This window comes from Asparagus officinalis, chromosome 9, assembly GCF_001876935.1.
Source record: "Asparagus officinalis chromosome 9, Aspof.V1, whole genome shotgun sequence".
Lineage (NCBI taxonomy): Eukaryota > Viridiplantae > Streptophyta > Magnoliopsida > Asparagales > Asparagaceae > Asparagus > Asparagus officinalis.
Window position 1 is genome coordinate 57,201,157 of NC_033802.1, and position 1,648 is coordinate 57,202,804.

At 41.4% G+C, this 1,648-nt stretch overlaps 1 protein-coding gene across 1 annotated transcript in view; it reads left to right on the forward strand.

The window, feature by feature from the left end:
- LOC109823817 (branchpoint-bridging protein-like) overlaps positions 1–1,351 on the forward strand; it is a 2,583-nt gene extending 1,232 nt beyond the window's left edge. The window contains 2 exon segments of the mRNA XM_020390208.1: positions 1–479; positions 954–1,351. The exon segment at positions 1–479 is cut by the window's left edge and continues 13 nt beyond it. Of these exon segments, the coding sequence (XP_020245797.1) occupies positions 1–442 (442 nt within the window). The 3' untranslated portion in view covers positions 443–479; positions 954–1,351.

A 1,648-nucleotide genomic window follows, 5' to 3' on the forward strand; every position in this document is an offset into this window, starting at 1 on the left:
GAGTTACGGGCCCGCTCCGGTTCATTGGGGTCCACCGGTTCCTCCTCCTCAGTATTCTCCTTACCCTCCACCTCCGCCAGGTTCTAGTATGTATACTCCTGTTCCTCCTCCATATGGGGCTCAGTATCCTCCTCCACCGCCGCCGCCTGTGACTCAAACTGCGGTTTCAAGTGAAGCAATGCAAAATTATCCTCCAGGAGTGCAGCCACAGAGCAGTATGTATGGTAGTGTACCGCCTCCATATCCTCCTCATCCGATGGGTTATGCACCTTATTATAATGTACAGCCACCTCTAAGCACTGATGCCTCTCAGGGGATTGCAAATGTACCATGGGCTTCTAACCCACCATCTCAGCCACCACGATCTCAGCCTGCTGCGGAGCAACCGGCAAGTTATGGTGGTGATACCGAGTATGAGAAGTTCATGTCTGAGATGAAGTGAGTCTGATTATGATGCTGTGATGTTTCTGCATTGATGGGTAAGACTGCTGATTGCCTTTCTTCGTAAATTGGGTTGACATATTATTCCGGGTTAATTTCGGATAGACCCCTTTACTATAGCCCAATTGTGGATAGAACCCCTTTAGTTACATTGGTGCGGGTAGATCCCCTGCACTATGCCCCAAGTGTGGATAGACCCCCCGAGTGAACTTTTATTGTCCCTTAAAAGAGTCAAGGAGAAGTTCACTCCGGGGGTCTACCCACTCAGAGAACTTAGGGGGTCTATTGCAATTCGGCTATAATAGAGGGGTTCTCTCCACATTTAACTCTATTATTTTTGCATTTGAATTTTGTGTTACTGACTAACAGTTGATATTGCAAGTCCTTTCATAATGCCCTTATAAATTGATGGAGCATTTGACATATAAAACGGTTCACTAGTTTACTTTTCCTCTAGTAGTAGGATTATTTATTAACATAGATTCTGGTGGTGGTTGACTCTTTTTTGGCAGGCTTAAGGTTTCCATGGAGCTATTATGAGCCTGATTTATTTCCTCTTGCTATGACTACAACTAGTTGGATGTTTGGGACTCACATCTTAACCCTTGCTGTAGTGTTATGTCAATTGTAGAGACAGCTGGGACAAGACAACTTGACATTTCACATGTTATTCAGCTGGCACGTAGACATTGTGTGTTGGTTCCCTTATATTTACTTTCTCTGGAACTTATATTGAACTTGCTTACTAATATTTCTGTGATTTGGTTTTTGTTGGTGAGAGTTATTTGATTTTCTTCTAGTAGTTGGTTAACCAGTTTGGTTGGTTTATTATGGAACTGTTTGTTATATTATCTGTCTGTAACCTTTGAATTCATATGTGATAAGCTGGCTAATGTAGGCACTTCCTGAAGGTTCAGATGCAGGGAGAGCCTTGCCTTCATGTTGGTATGTAAAGTTTTTGGTGGCTGCTGACATGTTTGCCCTTCTGTTTTATTTACATATTATTTTACTGGTATACAAAGTTAGTTTTCAGTTTGCAGGGAAAACTAACATATTGCTATTGACAAATTCATATTAGTTGCTAGAAGATATGATCATAGTTTTTGTTATAAAGATGCTAACTTCAGGCTGTTATTTGTTTATGTCTGCATTTACTAACTGAACGTGGTAACTAATGTGATCATAACAAATAATTCTTTGATGGATC